At 38.5% G+C, this 15,589-nt stretch overlaps 1 protein-coding gene across 1 annotated transcript in view; it reads left to right on the forward strand.

Moving 5' to 3' along the window:
- The window catches only part of ADAM23 (ADAM metallopeptidase domain 23), a 141,092-nt gene extending 128,171 nt beyond the window's left edge, over positions 1-12,921 (forward strand). Inside the window, exons 25-26 of the mRNA XM_090282916.1 lie at positions 5,633-5,723; positions 12,579-12,921. Coding sequence (XP_090139042.1) covers positions 5,633-5,723; positions 12,579-12,627 — 140 coding nt within the window. The 3' untranslated portion in view covers positions 12,628-12,921. The remainder of the gene's footprint in view (positions 1-5,632; positions 5,724-12,578) is intronic.
- The last annotated feature ends 2,668 nt before the right edge of the window (positions 12,922-15,589 follow it).

The following is a 15,589-nucleotide window of genomic DNA, read 5'->3' on the forward strand; positions in this document are numbered from 1 at the left end:
GATGATAAATTCTTTGTAGGTGTGAAGAACAGCTGAGACCTTTGTTCCCAAGTATGGCCCCTGTCAAAATCTACCCACCTATGAGCCACTGTGTTAATTCATGTCTGAAAACAGATTGAAAAACTACCTAGTGGAAGAGATAACCCTGCTAAATATCCTGATAAAAAATCAAATGGATTTCACATATATTTTCAGTCTACCAGAATTTAAAGTCACCGGGGAGAGGGAGAACAAGGAAGGGAGAGGATACTTTTGAAAAAACTATGTTCCCACTTTTATCTTGCTTTGCTGCTAAAAATACCTACTTATCAGTTAAGAATTTGGAGATAATTATTTGTCAGCAGTGATTACAGACTGTCTCTGTTTTTCTGAATACATATTTGAAGCATCTGTAGAGATGTCTTATTCCCTCGGGTTGGGTATCTAACACTTACATGGCAGACTGCCTACATGGCAGACTGCCTAATTCCCTTGATTCTGTGCTAATAAATCACAGCCTCAGCAAATACAAAAGCCTTATTAAATAGTTATTTTTATTCATCATTCATAATTTTAAACATATTAACAAATATCATTCAGCATCACATTTTACAGGAAAGCATGTGTTTCCTATAATTTAGCATATGCGGCTTATATAAAAATTGAAGAGGTAATAGGACTCTTGTGTATTTTGGCTCTGAGAGCCAATGCCTAAAGCTTAAGCAAAAAAAAAAAAAAAAAAAAATTTTAACATGATATATCCTAATTAATTTATTCTGAAAGCAATGATTTTCTAAGGTCTTTAAAAAGGGAAGCATTATATCTAGCATAGCTTTCATTCTGTATTTGCCTCTCCAATTTGGAAATCTGAGCTATAGTCTAGGTTACTTAGTATTATCATGTATTGCCATCTTTGGAAAACACCACCACCGCCTTACATGCTGGTCTTTTTTCCTTTCCCTTCAGCGCTCTTAGTAGCCTTTCTCTGTTTTTGTTGTGTCCCCATCTATCTTCTGTTTTTTAGAACAGCTCCAGTTGTGCTTAGTTAATGATGAAACCAGAATCTCACCCATGTGATTTGCCCTGTGGTAAAATAAGGTAATTGTACAGGTGCTCGCCTGGGTTAGAGATCTAAGGTTCACTCTCCTTTGAGGGAATATTTAGCTAAAAAGGTCACTGATTCCAATATTAAGCCTTAAGAAACTGCATCTTCCAGTTGTGGTTCTTTGTTTTGTTTCACCATGTCCCATGGCACACAATCTGTTTGACTGTAGCCTTGTGAAGACCAATCTCTTTTCATTGGTGACATGATGGGAAGCCAGTACTTTTGATTCATTTGGAATGTGAGACAAAGTTCTTCTATGTCTGCATATTTGCACACACATGCACAGAAACACAGACACACTCAACCGTAAATACTTTGCCTTCCTACTTCGACACTAAACTTTATATTGCCTGTGCATCTTGCCTTGGAGACCTGGGCTCATTCCAGTCTCATTTTGCATCGGAAGGCATACACAGAAGCCATGATGTGCAGGCATTGAGTGTCTCCTCAGTAACCTACCACTCCATGGTCCAAAGCAATTAATACTGTTTCCCAGAGACACTTACTTTTCTTAGTGCAAAGTTTATACACTGCAGACTATAAACAAAAGACTAAATGTCAAATACTATGGCAGAAACACAAGCATTACAGGGTTATTTGAAATATACTTTTCCAGGTAAAATAATTTTCCGGTTAACTATTTAATTTTAAAAATACTCGTTTTCAAATTTGTAAGGATTTTCACAGAACTGAATAAATTCTGGATTTTTAAAAGGTGGAGCATCTTAGGCATATTTTATAGTTTGAGAATTTTAAAAAATATATACTAATGATTTATAACCTCTGTAACTAAAATATAGATTTGCTGTTATGCAGTGTCAATTACATTTTAATTTCACCTCATTACTTATAGGAACCATAATCAGATTATTTGTGTGTCCAAAAGTATAAGAGATTATGTTTTTAACTAGGGTTCTGGCAGTTTGAAGGTAAATTCAAAATTATCCTTGGATATTTTCAGTGTGTATGTAGAGTTTAATGTCAAGTTGTCAAGCCAAGGTTTTAATATATAACGAACTTTCAAAGCATGCCCTGAAGAGATTATTTTGTATGTTAGTGAAATCAGTGTGCAATTAATTTCCTTTGTTAAAAAAATCTCCGTTTTTCCCTCCACACAGTGAACATGGCCACAAGCAGGCTAATAGGTGCTGTGGCAGGCACCATTCTGGCCCTGGGGGTGATTTTTGGAGGCACAGGGTGGGGAATAGAGTAAGCATCTTTATGAGTTTCAGAGTGTTTCCGTTTGGTTCCTGGTGTGTGAGCTGACCCCCCCCATGTCGTCTCGTTGATGTGTTTCCCGTGGTAGTGCTACCTGTGGTGTGACTTGGATGTGTTTGTGTCGTGTCGTTTCTCGTGCAGTGGAGAACCTTCTCCTGTCTGGAACAATGTGGGGCATAAGATAATATCGGGGTGCTTAGGGTGTCTTCACAATGGAGCCAATGGGCCAAAAGCTTCCATTGCTCCTCCACTTCTAAAAGGAATTTTAAGACACAGACTTTTCTCTCTTTTTTACTATTTATTAGCAAAAATGATTTTTGTATGAGTGTTTTATTAAGATTCTTATAACGAATTTAATCATCACTAGTCAAATAGGAGTTATCAATAGTTGTAGCTCTTTTTAAAGATAATCTGAATGGTAGCCACTAATATTTTCTCCATTGATTGAGAGTGGTAGAGGAGGGTCCGCTTCATTTGTTTTTGAAAAGAAGATATTCAGGACATTGACTTTTTTTCCTTATAAAATAGGTTAATAATTCACACTCAAAATTTATATAAATATCTGGGAGCAGGCAGCGTTAAGAATGAAAAGATACTTCCGTACTGGGTCTGGGAGACCCAGGGACCAAAATAGCATTAAGAGGAAGCAGGTGCATAGATTACTCGTTGTGTTGATTACCTAAGCCTTCTCTCCCAGATCAAAGGGCTTTGACTCGACCTGTATCTTCTAACTCACATCCCATCACTATGGACTGTGAAGCTAGTTAACCTTGGGGAAGCTAGGAATACTGGAAAAGGGAGTTTGTTTCTCTGTACCTGTTAAAAAATAAAATATGTAAGAAGTAAAACAGGTAAAGAAAACAAACTTTGTCCTGTAAAATTTTACCTTGGGTCTGTTGACTGGATTATATACAAAAGTAATTCCTTTTCCCGGGAGAATTCTACACATACATTTATGTGAAATTCCTCCTTGAAAGAAAGGTAGTTTTTAAAAAAAAATCATTCCAATTCCATTTGTTATGTAATATATTGACTGTACTAATGGAAGGGATGAATTTTAATAATTGTCCCTTTGAGTCTTAGAGCTAGGCAAAACCCAGGACCTTTGTTGTGAAGCCTAGTCGTTGTCACCCACCCTTCCAGTGTTGTTGGTTTGTGACTATTTCTGGTTGTGACAGGTAAGTCTGTATAAGTGTATATATTTTTTCTAAAAAGAGATATTTTTCTTAGTTTGTACACTGTTTTTATGTATTAGTTTACTGTTTTTATTTCCTTCAATTTCTAAATTTTGCTATAACTCCTAAAAAAGTAATTACAGTATAAAAAATAAATAAAATCCACACAGTACAATGTAGTTTTGACACGTACTAGTTTAACTGGTAGTATAATGTTCATTTAGTTACTACAGATTCCATGGACAGAAGTTTTGTTTTGTTTTACTTTGTTTCTACTCCTAAGTTTGTACATCAGGAATAATTTCTCATGGGTTGTGTATTGATTCTAATTCCAGCCTGTTTTCTGAGCTAGGAATGTGCAAATCATGTCTGAAGCACAGATTATGCACATGGTGATATAAATAGTTTTAAATGTTTGTTTTAAAATTTGATGCCCCATTAAACTTTGTGGGGAAAACACATATAAATGGAAGAATGTTTCATTAGTGCAGGGGTCAGCAACTTCTCTGTACAAGGCCTGATGGTAAATAGTTCTGGCTTTGCAGGTGGCAGGATGTTTGTCACAGCCATGCAGCTCTGCTGTCTTAGCCTAAAAGCAGTCATAAGCCACGTGAGTGAGCATGGCTGTGTTCCAATAAAGTCTCTGAGAAAACAGTCAGCAGGGCCACATTGGGCCTGCAGGATATACTTTGCTGATGCTCAGTGTATACTATAAACTTAAGAGTCAAACAAATCTGGGTTCAAATCTTGCCTCCATCATGTATTGACTTCTAGAAGCCTCTATTTTTCCATCTATGACATAGGGAGAGGCACAGTCCCTGTCTCTTATGGTTTGGGGAGGCTCAAATGAGATAATGTCAAGTGGTTAGCAGAGCACCCACTTAGTAAGGAAATAGTATACAGTAGTTAACCTGCCTTTACTGCTCTCATTATTGTTTATTATCAGTAGTATCTCTAAAGGCCACTGAGATTTCTATTCTGTAGAACCTCAGTGGTTCGTCTTATGAGTGTGTCCAAACCCAGGAGCCTGAAGAGACCACATCCCTTAGACTTCGGTTGTAACGGTTCCCCACCTTCCCATTGCGCCCACGAGCACTGGGTGGTCTCTGCGTAAAAACATAATGCCGCACACAATTTTAGTGCTGCTAAAAGTGGTATCCATTTATGTACACAGTCAGTGGCACTGATGTGAGCAGAAAAGAGAATGTTTTACACAGCAATGAATGTATACACAAACCCGAGGATTTTAGGAGAACTACCAAAACTGGCCTTGTGACTTAGAGAACAGGGATCTAAAATTAGGAAAGAAGTATTTTGCTGTTAGGGGGTGCAGTGCATGCCTATTAACATCCTGTAACATGTTATTTAAAATAATTCTTGTACTAAAGTTAATGTTGCTTACACTTAAAAGTAGTGAGCCATGGTGTTTTCCATGTCAGTGGAGAGGATGCATTGTAATATATGTCAACTCTTCATCAGAGTATTGCTAGAAACTCCACTTCCTTATTTTTATTTCCTTGAAATTACCCACGTTTCATGCTGCCATTACGTCTTGCCTTTGGAACCCATGTTGCTGTTTAAACACTGCACGAATCCGTGCCGTGAAGAAATATATCTTTGAGAACAAGGCTTCAGAATCAGGTCTTTATTGGTTACCTCCTTCTGACTTCTGCATTTTACCTGTCTCCCAGTGGGGGATAAGAAATTTAGCATTCAGACAACTCTTTGTGCTGCTTGAAAGAATATTTTGGTAGAATATTTTTCCTTCTTTTCATGCCCTCGTTTGTCAGCAGGTTGAGCTAATTCTAACGCAGTCGGGTTCTTGATGCGCTCTCTTACTTGATTCATGATCTTGAAGGAAGACGTGCAATGACAGCAATGGAGGCATATTTGCTTCAAATTCTGTGAAAGGTGACTTTAATGGAACCTAATTGTCAATGGTGCAGAAGCTGTAGATGAAAGGCATTCAAATCCAAGCAATAGCTATCCATAGCATTGAAAGTGAAACGAAGCTAAGTAAAAATAAAGGTGGTTTATGTGTTTAGCAATCTTTCATGCAGGGTATTGACTTCCTGAAACCGCTGAACTGCCTTTCCCTTGTGATCATGAAAGTGGTTGGCTCATATGACTTTCTTCCCATGATCCTTTGTCACAGGTCCTAGTGCCACCAATCTCATAATAGGCTCCATCGCTGGTGCCATCCTGGTAGCAGCTATTGTCCTTGGGGGCACAGGATGGGGATTTAAGTAAGCAACGCCGCATGCCTTCTTCTCAGTGGCTCTGGCACTTCTCTTTTCTGCTTACATAACCACGTTTTGAGTTCCTGCTACAAGTTTTAACCGTAAAATTGATTAAAGTAAATATGTTTTATTCACAAGTGGATCAGAAAAGAAGAAACCTGGAAACTCAGATGTCATCTTCAGGGAAGTGGGAAACCATGGAATGTAGAAGGAATTCCCTTGCACTGGTTTAAGGAGAACAAAATAGGAGTTCTTTAATAGAAGACATTCCCGCTTTTAGGAGCAACATTCTGAGATACATTTATTTATACAAAGATAACTGAGGAAACTGGGTAGTTGAAAACAGTGGATAGAAATTCCTTGTATCTGTTTAAAACTAGTTTATAGTCCATTGACATTTTGAAATTTTTCACAATCTAAGTAACCATTTGTTCCTTCTTTTTTACATGTAACGTATTATATGTAGCTTTGTGATTTGAAAAGCTTAAGTATTTTATAAAACAGATTTTCAAAAATATTTTCATTAATTCCCTAGCCAGCTGAATTGGTTTCACATTGGAATTTAAAATCTGTGGGTTTGTCATACTTAATATTTTCTAATTAACTGCTAATATGGACATGACTCATAGGCCTGGTGTGTTTCCACAGTACCCTTTCGTGTGGATTGTACATTGATCATGGAAGTAAGTTTATTTCAATAGATGTGCCAGATAATCACAAGTAATCCTTAATTATGATACAAATTTAGTTTGGATGTTTCCATAGTTTAGGTTCATCAGATAATTGCTTTTTATAGCTTTTCATGCTGCGGTGACTTATGATTTGTAAATAAGACTTCCTATGCCAAATATTCCTTGTGATAAGTTAAATTTCAACCAGATCTATAGAAACAAATTTAAGTGGGAAGACCATTACTCAAATTCAAAACTCACCTTGCCTTCATCTGATTACTCATTATAGGAAGTTTTTGACCTGAATTGTCCAAACAAATGCCTTAATTAGGAAGTTTAGTTGGTTTTATATTTGGAATCCTGAATTCAGTATATTTAAACCAGCTAAAATATTATTAGAAACTGATTATGAAAAAAAAAGCCCAAAAGATGATTTAATTAAATTCAGGCCTACAAATTTTTGAGTGGTTTCAACTTGGAAAGCTATTATCAAATTGGACCTCTGTTTTACAGAGATATTTATAAAATTGAACTTGCTTGATGGAACAGTAGTCTTGGCATCAGTATGTTTTCAAAGGCACACTCCAAATGGGCAACTCATGTTTCAATTTCTCATCATAATATTAACAAGACATAGCCTAGATACTGAGTCACTCATGTGGCACATAACAAAATAACATATTTTTGTTTGGACTAGCCTACTTCAAGTGAAAATATCCTTAGTGTCTCATTACTGTAAACAGGTCACTGTACATTACAGTTGTTCCATGATCTGTTATTTTATAATGCCCCCTTGAGCTTTTTCATAAATATGCCTCAAGAAAAATAAATTTGGCTCATGCTCAGGCTTATGCCTCTGGCATTGGAAACCTCAGTTTCAAAGGCTTGGAAAAACAGTCTACTGTGCATCTTTGTGCATCTTCGTCATCCAGCCACACACAACTCCCAGTTTTCCATTTCAACATTTGGAGATAACACTATTCTGTAGCAGGACCTCAAAACAGCGGCCTGGCCTAGCTCACAGCTTGAATTGCATGTTTCTTTGGGGAAAACCGGAAAAGCCTTTTATCACTGTGTATATAAGTGGATTAGGCCCTGTCCAGATTATTTACATCTGAGACAGATGTCTAAATCATCAGAAGAACAGAAAAAGGGCGGGTGGGGGGGGTGGACACTTAGTGAGGTGTGGGATTGCTGTGCAGGCGCGGACTGCTATGCGAGGTCATTGCCCCTTCCCACGCCCTGTGGTCCTAATAGAGAAAAACATTGTAGAAAGGGACAGAAGTGTGTGAAGTAAATATTTTTCTATCCTGAAAAAAAGAAGTGCAGAAATGAAATAACTTTAGGAGTTTAAATGTGGAGAAGCTGCTGCTTTTTTGTGTTGACTGTTGGTTGCTACAATGAGGCTCTGAATTTGCTTTCAATTTTAATAGTAGCTACGTGGTTTATGTTCAGCATTAAAGAACTGCTTCAACTTTGCAATAAAAGACTTTGGTAATGCGTGGTAAAGTTTAGGTTTTCTCACCACTTGGGCAATCTGGGAGATGATCAGTGTAGGCCTGCTTTGGAAGGAGAAGTAGTTGCTATTTGAACTGAAAGCCTTTGAGTTTTTTTAATTGAGCTCAATGTAAATAACAGAAGAATAACAGAGTTGAAAAATTAGTTTTGAAGATAAAGATTGTTCTAATTACCTTTATTGGAAATCTCTCCTGCTATCAGGTTTTTATGACTTAAGAGACGTTAACAAAGAAACCTGAAGAATTTGAGGGCACATAAACTTTCAGATTAAAGGACAATGTAGTAACTGCTCAAGGGAAAGGTTGCTCTTTCCTTGTGTCGCGTATTTTTCAGGTATAACACTGTGAGGGATGCAGATGTGGAAGGAGTGTCATACCATACCTGGCCTGTTCAAGTATAAATGAGAAATACAGCTCTGCTTTGACCCTGATGCTGTCTGCCATTCTTCATAATTTTTTCCTTTTAAACTGTATTTCTTCTGAAATAGGTGGTAAAAAGCAAGAGTATATGTGAGTGTGCAAGCATGTGTGAATGAGTATACCTCTGGATGTATAAGGTGAGGATGAAGTATGTCAAGATTATTGTGATCAAAAATAATATAAATTTAGATTATTTCTTCTTAGCAGAATAGTAGAGTCTGAAAGCTTTGCTTAATAAAAAGTTCACAAGCAAGGTTGTAGAATTCCTGAAAAGAAAAAAAATGCTTTATTTGGTAGGTTATTTTATTTAACATATTCTGATATATTGGGTAATGTAGTAGATATACCATAGTAACTGCAGGTAATTTTGTACTCCAAAAGTCTGAGTTTTCTAAGGAATGATTTAATCTAGGGATTCCCAGCCTTTAGGGTCTTAGAATTTTTCTCTGAGAAAGCTCTTGGCACACCAGTTTGTCCAACATTCCCTCCATATCTGCTTTTATGTACCCTCACCTCTGCTTCTCCCTCACCCCCCCCCCCCCCCACCGATATGCACAGACTAAAGCCATGTGCAGAGGATCACAAACCTCTGTCCTGGTAGACTCATAGCCTCTATTATTGAGTGATAATTACTTGATTAGATTGTTAGAGCTGTTGCTTTTACTAGATTTTGGAGAAAATCATGTAGATGAAGGGTCATTTTAGTAGCACCTTTTCTAAAGCTTAGAGGAGGTGACAAAAAAAAAAAAAAAGAAAAGAGAATTTCATATCTCCTTTTAAAAATGAACAGAATTGCTGTCATTACCGTGGATGTAGCTTTTTATTTGACATTCCCTAAGTTTGAATACAGGAAAATTGATGTGAGCAATATGGTCTTTCACATGCACATGAAGTATATGAACGTCATTATAGTTGATGGTAGTAGGAAAGAGAAATGATAAGTGATAGTAGGAAAATGGCTTGAAGGTAACAGTGACATCGTTTGTTGGCAATTCAAATCATAAGACTTTAGGATGGGTATTGAGCTCTTCCAGCTACATTTTAATGTCTTGGTCTGTGGAGCCCCGCCCCTCTGTCCCACTCCCCCACTGCATGCTCTCTCCATGGGGCTCAGTGGCCATGGTAGCCATACTGGCCTGGCAGAGCTGCTCTAGACATTAAAAGAGTTCATGTAATAAGAGTGTCATTATCATATGTGATTTCTCCTCTATGAGAAGTTACTTGGGTTACAAATTCTTACTGAGCCTGACTTTGTAAGCAGTTCTGTTTGGCCCACATTCCACTTCGTTGGCCATGCTACAGGAAAGACTGTTTTGGTTCTCACATACATGAACATTTAAAGGACCCTATCTGGGTTCTCACAAGGAAAGTTACCTGAATTCTTTAAATGTCAAGTTGGATGAAATTTCAAAGGAATTTAATATTGCTAATGATATTTTTTGAAAAGAAAAATGTCTTTTTTTGTTTGTTTGTTTTTGCTTTTGGGTTTTATAGAGTTAAGAAATAGGATCAGTGTTACCTAGTCTTTCCATGAGAGGATAACCAGACTGCTGCTTATCTGAACTCCATGACCATATCCCAGTGCCAAATGCCCCAGATGCCTGCCACTTTCTCATTCAGATCTAGCAGGTGGTGGTGGGACAAGGCTGACCAGGAAGACCCAGTTCAGCTCCTCGATTCAATCCCAGGGAGAGGGAGCACAGGCTAAGGTCACCTAGCAAGGGTTGGGTGAGGGGTTACTGGTGGCAGGCAAGCACTTGTGAAGAGATAAGTAGGTGGTAGCGGTGGGTAAATATCCATCCTTGAAAGATCTAAAGGCTTTACAATCTGAGATGGTTATTACCTAAAAAGCATTGTTTTAATTTTGTGTGGATGTATGTGTGTGTAATATATACTGTGGGGAAAAGTAGCTTTTTCAGGAGTAGTAAAAGTTAATGAAAATTGGGTCAATGTAAGGTTTATGGTGCTATTTTGATACATAAATACCTTCCAGGTTATGGTGAAGAAGATAATTGCCATCACTATCCTAGTGAACAGAGAATATTCAGATAAAACAGTTGTGGAAGGCTCTCGTGGAAGGCCGACAGCAAGCACATACCCACGATAGCTGTGCTTTCACATTACAGTTGAACCAAAAGACTTTGTTCATATAGACAATTCAGGGCAGGCAGTTGTCAGCATACAGTGGCCCACAGTGGTTACAGGTTATATGTGGGGGACCCTCACAGTGAGTCTGCTGTGAGATTGTCCCCCTCATCCTCACCTGAGAAGGAAGTATGGTCCTGGAATCCCCCATTGGTATTCAGATTCTATTTTCTCACCAATCCATGGTTCTACAGCATGGTTTGGCCTTGGAAACTAGTCAGTCACCCTATTGAACATTGTTTCTATTTATTTTTTAAAAAAATGCAATCTAAACTTCAATAACTGACTTTCAAAAGGAGCACCAACTTTTGAACACTGGAGGTTGCCTGTATGCCAGGCTGAAATGGGATTTCATATCTCCATTTAAAAATGAAGGGCAATGCAGTTATGACCTTGGATGTGGCTCTTTACCTGACATTCCTTGCATTTGAATAAAGGCATTTGGATGTGAGCAATACAGTCATTTACATGCATTGTGCTAGCTGGCTTGGCGTTTCCTCTACATTCATTTTAATTGAGACATTAGTTTAACATTTCTCTTGAGCTCCGGTAATGCATAGCTTACTAGCAGTCCTTCAGGGTTATTTCACAAGGTCAAGCGGTCCCTGGCTTTCCCCTCCTGACTCACTGGAAGTGTGGTTCATTCTATATCTGCCTTCAAGGGCTGTGAGCATGGGTCACAGATGCACATCGTGTGCTCTGAAGCACTCAGTGACAGATGCATTATGGGAGATGCCCCTTTTGGTTTCAGCTCTATTTATGGGGCAGCATCAGCAATGCCTGCTTTCAAGAATATTGAGTCAAGAGAGGGCTGGGGGTGGTGGGGATAGGGAAGAAAGGGAAGTCGTACTGTTGCAAATAGTGTTTGCTGCAATGAAATACATGCTATGTCAGTCAGTGAACCATGTGCTTAAGGCCGTTAATAGAGATGTTTTAATAAAGATGTTTTAATAAAACGTTCAAAAAGAAAAGGGAGATTTTTCTTTGAAGATTTTTGTATTTGATATTTTAAGAGAAGCATCAAAGTGGTCATCTTGGGGAAAAATCTAAGAACTTTGCAGGATGCCTTAATACCTATTTTGAGCTTTGCTATTGTTTTTATTTTGAATTACCTAGCGGGGGGAGAGGAATATACTGTAATCCTTTTGGTACTTAGGGCTGGAAGGGCATCCAGCTGGCCCTGAGTGAGTGGGCAGGGGAGCGAGGGCTCCTGGGGACTCCTCGGTCTCCAGTGTTGCATGATGCCGCGGTGGCAGCAGCGTTGCACCCACCCAGTGCGCAGATTAAATGCATGAGCCCCCTTGCTTGATGCCCCACATGAAGCCAGACCAAGGGGAGGTTGCAGCCAACTTTTGTTGTTGCCTTGTACAAGTGTCTTGCTGGTTCTTTCTTTTCTATTTTGAAACATAGGGACCACTTTTTAGGAGACTGGACACTGTGAGCAAGACATTTCAACTTGCTTCTTTCAACTAAGCTAATCTGCCGCATTTGCTTAACTAACCCGGCTCGTGTCCATTCTCCTCTGAGTGTGCTGTCTTCCTGTGCACTCTGACTTTCAGCTTTCTAGAGATGAGAAATGCTGGTTCCACGATGTGGTAAGAGCTCACACAGCCAAGGCAGCAAGATAACTGAGTAGAACAAGGCTTTTTGCCATCTTGGCAAAGGCCGATCCACTGATCCTGGACTCTCAGGTCCTGGAAAGAATCAGCCATAAGACCTTCAGAATTTTTCTTAATTCTAATAGCCCCCTAAATGGAAGAGCCCTCCTTATAATAATTTTTATCTAGTTACAATTAGCTATATCGATTACTTCAGAAATAGACAAATTGGGCTCCTGAGACTTCCAATGATTTAACATAAAACAGCTTGAAGCTTCTTTTGGTCTTCGCAGATGGGTATCTTCTAGTAGAGATGTCAAGACATTCAAAAGTGTGAGGTGTTCTGTGTTTCAATTTCAAGTCATTTTGGAAAATCTGCCTTGGTGTGAGTTGATTACTTTGCTCTGGAGCTAGCATTGTCATTATTATCACCCTTCTCTCATCATGATCTGATTAATATTGTGGATTTCCCCCTCTCTGCCTGCATCTTCTTTTGACGCACTTGGGAAGAAATGTCAAGAAGAGGAGGTTCGATCCTAGTCAGCAAGGCCCCATCTGAGTCAGCTGCGCTGGGCAAACAGTGCCTCGCACTGTTGGATTCTGAGTATGACATACTTTCAGTGACATTGCCGGAACTCTTAAGCCTGTAAACAAGAACTTTGGCTGGTCATGACTACAGAACTCAAGTTGGGGTGACAAGGATGAGGTGAAAGAAAACTGTCCTTTTTTGAAAATCATTTCAAAGAACTCCTCCCACCACCTGTCAATAAAAGGGGAGCAAAAGACAATGTTATAAAAAGAAGTATTTCAGAATCCTTTTTTTTTTTCTAACTAAAGGAAGAAGGAACAACAACAAAAATTAAGTGCAATAAAAGAACCATTAAAAATAGCAAATGTTTTTTTTTTTCTTCCTCAGCCTGCTGGCACTTAATATCTTCTAAATGATCTGGCATGATTTTCTTTTCTTTTCCTACCAATCACACACTCCAGTGGCATGAAGATCTAATTTTGGAAAGGGTAAAATCTGCATGGCACATCTACAACAAGCAGCTAGCAAGCCAATCCGCAGCAAAACCTGCAACTGACTTCCTAAGGTGGAGATGACAGATGAATGTGAGGAAGTTGCCTGGCCCCCAGCCCCTAGTCTAGACCAGACCATGAACCCCAGAGACCCCCCTGCTCTTGTTGATTCACTATCCCATTGTCTTGTCTCCTGGACTGAGCAGCCTTTCGAAATGGGAGCTGGAATTTGAGCGTTGATGCTGTTGTATAGTTCTTTTATAAATGTAAATATGGAAATAAGAGATTTTGACACATCAGTGTACACTTGTCTGTATTGAAATATTTTCCTTGTAAAGGTTCTCTGTAAATTTGAGTCTCTTGTTTGCTCCCCATCTTTTTTGTTCCTTTTCTTTATATATTTGTCTCTGTCCTTCTCTTTTGTGACATGTTGTACAGTGATTGTTGAGCTTGCTTAAAAAAAAGACATGTAGTCACAGATGCAGGGAGTTTTGGCACAAAACAGGTGCAATTTAGGAATGAAATGAAATGCTTTGAAATCAAACATTTTTAAAAAGGTGGGAAGATACAAAACAACAAAATAACCCATATTAAAAACACAAAAATTATGTAAATGGAAATATATGTACTGACAAGTCTCTAAAATTTTTTGATGTCATTATAAACATATGTATATAATGTAAGAAAGTAGACACCCTCTCAAATTAATCACAAAAGTGCCAAGCTCATGATTTTAGTTTTTGGTTTTGACAATTTTTTCCCCTGTCTTTAATGTGAAAGGAGGATAAACTTAAAGCCTTAAATTAAAAAATATATATATATTTCAATGTTGAAAGCTTGGGGAAAAAAAGCTTTCCATCTTGTTTATATCTATTACTGTCAATATTTCTTTCATGCTTCATCATACGAAATATATATGGTAGCACCCCACTGTAAAACTGGAAGTGGAGACAGAAATAGCAGTTCCCGTCTCGTGAGCAGTTATAATGCCCACAGTGTGCCGCTGGTCTGTGGATTGTTGCACTGGATTACAGTGGGGTTGTACTGTATACACCTTCACCTTCTTTTCCCTCCAGGCAGATTTGCAGATGTAATCTGGGTTCCCAAGTCCCTCTGGGTTTAGGTCACTTTCACTGAGGTTTCCTCTTCCATAAATATGGTCAGGATCACTTTTGATCAATTTGATAAAGAAATTTGGTTCCAGCTTTGTTTTGAATGTAAACCTTGTACATGATCCCTTCAGTGAGTGTCCTAGAGACGAGCTTTCCCGAAGCCCCCTATGCCCCCAATACCCATAGTTCTGTAATGTCCTCTTTTTATGAAAAGTACATCAATTACACTGTTCACTTCATGACAACCAAATCAGATGGCTTTCAGTTCCTTTTCAGCATGATTCATGACACTAGTCCCACAACTCTGGCTTTGACTTTGGAAAGGATCATGTCCTAAAAATGTGCTGCTTAAAACAGTACGTTTTTTCCCACGTATTTTTAATTGTGGATGTATCACTGTCATAGAGCAGAAACCTTAATTTCTATTGGCTACAATAGACCATAACCTAACATCTTAATCCTGTTAATTGCTTTCTGAGTACTAGGTGCTACACAGGTATGCAGTCTTTCTCTAGAAGTAGCTACATGTTTATATTGTGATAACAGGGTTCTCTGCAAGGTGTACCAGCCTTATTCTTGGCTTCACAGGACACAGGTTGTATGTATCCCTTCCCTAGTGGCAATGGCTCTTTCACCTCCGAGGAAACTCAGATTACTCGGCATCTCTTCCTATCACTGCATTATATATGTCTCTCTTTTGCTGGATCCTACTCACTAGTGGATTCTAAGCCACTGCTGAGTGTACCCTGTACATTTCACTGCTCTTCCAGATACACCAGATGACTTAACAGAAACAAAATCATGCTGGTTACAAAACAAGTTAAATCTTTATTATTAACTTCTGAGCATTTCACAAACGACATTGTAAATGTGCGATGTTATGTTTTAAATCAGACCACAGTGGTCCCCAAATATTATGTACATATGGCAAATGTCAGTGTAACTTTTTGTTACACTGGCAGTTTCATAGGTAACCAAACCTATGCTCCAATGTTAAATTGTTTGTGTGTATATGTAAAATACACAAGCTTTAAGCTGTGTGTGTATGAATATGAAAGATTATGCAACCATACCAATTGTAAGCAATGGGTTATAATTCTTTTTGGTGGTATTAGGTTATGTAGTTTCAATCTTGGCTGTATTTTCTCTTGCACATGCCATTCATTTGCTGATTTTTGTGGTTGAATTGTCCTTTTTATTAATTTGAGCTCAAAGCACAAGCGCATCACCGTTTAATGTTACCCAACAAGAGTTAGTGTTAAGTAGTGACGGGTTCCCATTTCACCCGCTACACTTTTGCTGCATTAATGAACGACACGTGGATGAGGAGATGTATGTTAACTTCATTGCTCACCTGGGATACTGCATGAGCCCACTGAATTACAGCTA

The sequence above is a fragment of the Furipterus horrens genome, unplaced genomic scaffold (genome assembly GCF_987537825.1).
Source record: "Furipterus horrens unplaced genomic scaffold, mFurHor1.1.pri manual_scaffold_1, whole genome shotgun sequence".
Classification (NCBI taxonomy): Eukaryota; Metazoa; Chordata; class Mammalia; order Chiroptera; family Furipteridae; genus Furipterus; species Furipterus horrens.